Genomic DNA, 3,665 nt, shown 5'->3' with positions numbered 1-3,665 from the left:
CAATAATCAATGTAATCTGTATCTTTCATGTTACTCTAATTGTCATATATATATTCTACCACATACACATATATACATACATATACGTACGCTCGTTGCTTCACCTATTTGTTTGTCCTTCACGACAGGACTTACCAGTGGTTGTTTGTTCTTTCTACAGTCTTCTTGCAAGAGCTTTGTCATGGTGTGCATATGCAACACTTCCCTATCAATTCCAAGTGTCAAGTCACAGAAAACACCATGATTCTCAAATCTCCTGAGACAAGTCACACATTGTGGTAGAGAGTTTCTCTCGGGGTGAAGAGGAGCAACACCTCGCTCTCAGAGGAGGAGGAGCCCTCACTCCAAACGGTCTATGTTCAAGCTTAGCAATAAACCAAGAAAGTGTTTCCTGCCGTGTTCTTCATCACACCCTAGGCACGATACCACATGCAAGCAGGTCCAAATATGGAACTGTTAAAAAGAGAGAAAGAGAGAGAAAGAGAGAATGAGAGGAAAGACAGGCGGAGAAAGAGGAGAGAAAGAGGAGAGAAAGAGAGAGAGAGAGAGAGAGGAGAGAGAGAGAGAGGAGAGAGAGAGAAGGAAGAAGGGAGAGAGAGAGGAGAGAGAGAGAGAGAGTTGAGAGAGAGAGAGTGTGAGAGAGAGAGCGAGAGGGTGAGAAGAGGTGAAGTGATGAGAGAGAGAGAAGAAGCCGAGAGGAGAGGGAGAGAAGAGAAGCGAGACGGGGAGAGAGAGTATTTTCCAAAGAACCTTGCTTTAAACGGACATAGATGGATGTCGGAGGAAAAAAAAGGGGGGACGGGAATTGGGGAATTAAATCAACAACACAAGAATAAACAAAAATGATTTTGTCTCTCTGGCTGACAAGCTGATTGGCAAGCCAGCCAGAAAATAAATATATTCTGTAAAAAATATAAAATCTATATATTCTACAATGTAATTCAATTGTATAAACAACAATGATTTTCCAGACATTTTAATACATTGCATTCAAACAAAAATCTGACACAGAGATTAAGGAAATATATCACACTACCCATTAATAATTATACATCGGAAATCATCGCTCACGTCACAGAGATCCACCGGTCCATTGTAAATATCCACAACAGCACATCCACCTTCATCAGAGACATCCACATCTTTTTCCACGTTTCCTTCCAGGATATCTACATTCGTCATACTTGCCACTGCATCATCACCACACGCTGATCGCGTCTCTTCATCTTGAGGTGGTAAATGGTCATCTTCACGCTTGATGTGACGGCTTACTGCTTCACTGTGAAGATCTCGTGCCTGAGGGCATTTTTCATGCGTGTGATATGTGTCTTTCCGTATTTTCATAATATCCAATTTCTTCCCCTTGGTCTCCATGGGGTACTTTTGGACAAGGGTCTTTGTAATTCTCTTTGGCTCTTTATTACTACTATAAGGGCAATGTTGCTTCTCGAAACTTCTCTTACGGCCATCTCCTTTTAAAATTGTCTCGCTTTTCCTCTTGCTAAACCTGTAATTCAAAAGTTTCCTGCTAGTTCTTGCACTCTCTTTAGAATTCAAATTGATAGTAACTCCAACTCCTAAATTACCTTCCTTTGTTTGTCTGCTTCCTTCATCTTTTTCCTTATTTCTTGGAATCATTTGCATATATAACTTCTTGCTAGCAACACTTTTACTAAAATCAGCATCATCGTTTTCTGTCACAACCTCACAACTTGCTTGTTCATTACTTTTATGTATATCATTTCTAATATTTACATTCCCTTGTAAATAGGATAATATCATCTTATCCTCTTTATCTTGTAACCCATTACTTTTTTTTCATTTTTATTTTTTTTTTCTTTTCATTCCCTTTTTTTTTCTTTTTTTTTTTTTTTTTTTTTTATTTTTTTTTTTTTTTTTGTTTTTTTTTTTTTTTTTTTTTAATTTTTTTTTTTAATTCTTGTTTGGCCAAAAAAACATGTCTCAGAGTTGGTGGATACTTTAGTATATTTCTCTCCTTAACTTGGCTTTTAGAATCTATTTTCATACTGGTTGCATTCTGCAGATCAACATCCGAACCTACTTTATTACCTATATCTAAGGAACAATTCACTCTTTCTGATTTGCACACTGCTTTTGAATTTAAATTTCCCTTTATCTTGTGATAATTTAACAGGTGTGTAAGGAATTCTCCTTGTTCTTTAAAGCTCTGAGAACACGCAAAACAAGTGAGCTTATTGTCAAACTTACACATGGATTTTTCAAGTAATTTGCTACTCACTGGATTTCCATTACTAGATGTGGATCCTTTGAAATCAACATTCATTCTATGAACTACTTTCATGTGAAAATGCAACTCACATTCATTTTGAAACTTTTCTTCACAATAAATACAGAAACAAGTATGTTTCTGGGAATTTACTACATTTAATTTGAAACTAACACATTTGGATAACCTTCCTGACCATGATCTACTCATCTTCGAGGCAACAGAATATATATAACCATATGCTGAATCTCCTTCCATCACTACTTCATAGCATTCTTTACAGAGTTCTGTTCTTTTTCTCAACTGAAAAGTTTCTTGCAATGTGAGAGAGACACTGTAACACTGCAAGAGAGACAGAAGATCCAGTCCACTCAAAGGAAGTTTAGAGTTGACTCCAATGCAGACTCCATCCACACCACTCACTGCCCTTTTACACAAAAGACACTGGCCAAAGTCCTCCCTCTCTTCACTTTCCTTAAAGGTAATTTTAGATTTTCCCACTCCTCTCACAGACTCCATGTCTCCACTCTTAATATCTTCCTTCGAGTAGGAGTTACATGATTCTTCCCCTGTCTTCCTATCTATTTCACTGCTCATACTTTCACCTTCAGTAAAACTTTTCCCAAAGCCATCCTCCAAAAAGGACTAACTCTTCCATATTTTTTTCCTTTCACATTCTCGATATTCCAATTTTTCCTAATCTCGTTCTCTGTCTATTGCTGCTTTTTTTCCTCCCTTGGGTCTTGCTCTCAGGTTCCCCAGATCTGTGAGGAGGAAAGGATGTCAGTCATGCAGTGTGATATGTAGATATAAAGAAAAGAAAATTCACACAGAAATAAATCTGATAAGTTAAAAAATAGATTAACTTTATACAGAAATGAAGTAGCTTCCTATAAGAAATTGTATCGAGATAGCAAAAATTAAAACTGAATTAAAGAAATATATTCCATATCATGAAGATGTAAAAAAAATTATGAAAATAGTAATGATAATAATCATTATATTATAATGATAATGATGATAATGATTTTAATGAAGATGATGATAAACTAATCACAAGATCAGAAATTTATGACTGTTTTCTATCTATAATTAGGCATGAATATATATTCATATAAGATAAAATCTAACATGCATATCCATTGAGTTGCCCACACATAATTCAGAACAGGCACAAACATAAAGGCACACTTATTTGATATAGCTAAATACATATTGATAATATACTCCTGCAACCAGACTCAAATGGATACATGACACATTAAGATATTTATAGACATATGACTTTACTAGGTCAATATAAAAACATATTCTTGTTTTGGTTCCATCACATATGTAGTTCAAAGACATGGCACAGAGGATATATACGTTCAGATAATTAGCTCTGTTGTTAATCATGATCCTCTCACAAATGCAT

General features: G+C 35.7%; 1 protein-coding gene across 1 annotated transcript; it reads right to left on the bottom strand.

Moving 5' to 3' along the window:
* Nucleotides 1-833: 833 nt before the first annotated feature.
* LOC147466920 (uncharacterized) lies at nt 834-2,874 on the bottom strand. Its single transcript, XM_086533897.1, has 2 exons — nt 1,933-2,874; nt 834-1,805 (listed from the first exon to the last, which is right to left on the bottom strand). The coding sequence occupies exons 1-2, from the start codon at nt 2,843-2,845 to the stop codon at nt 1,033-1,035; spliced, it is 1,686 nt and encodes a 561-aa protein (XP_086390023.1). The 5' UTR covers nt 2,846-2,874; the 3' UTR covers nt 834-1,032.
* Nucleotides 2,875-3,665: the final 791 nt, after the last annotated feature.

This window comes from Penaeus japonicus, unplaced genomic scaffold, assembly GCF_977035675.1.
Source record: "Penaeus japonicus unplaced genomic scaffold, GWHDUDI00000001_assembly GWHDUDI00000040, whole genome shotgun sequence".
Lineage (NCBI taxonomy): Eukaryota > Metazoa > Arthropoda > Malacostraca > Decapoda > Penaeidae > Penaeus > Penaeus japonicus.
This window is presented reverse-complemented; position numbering and strand designations above follow the sequence as displayed.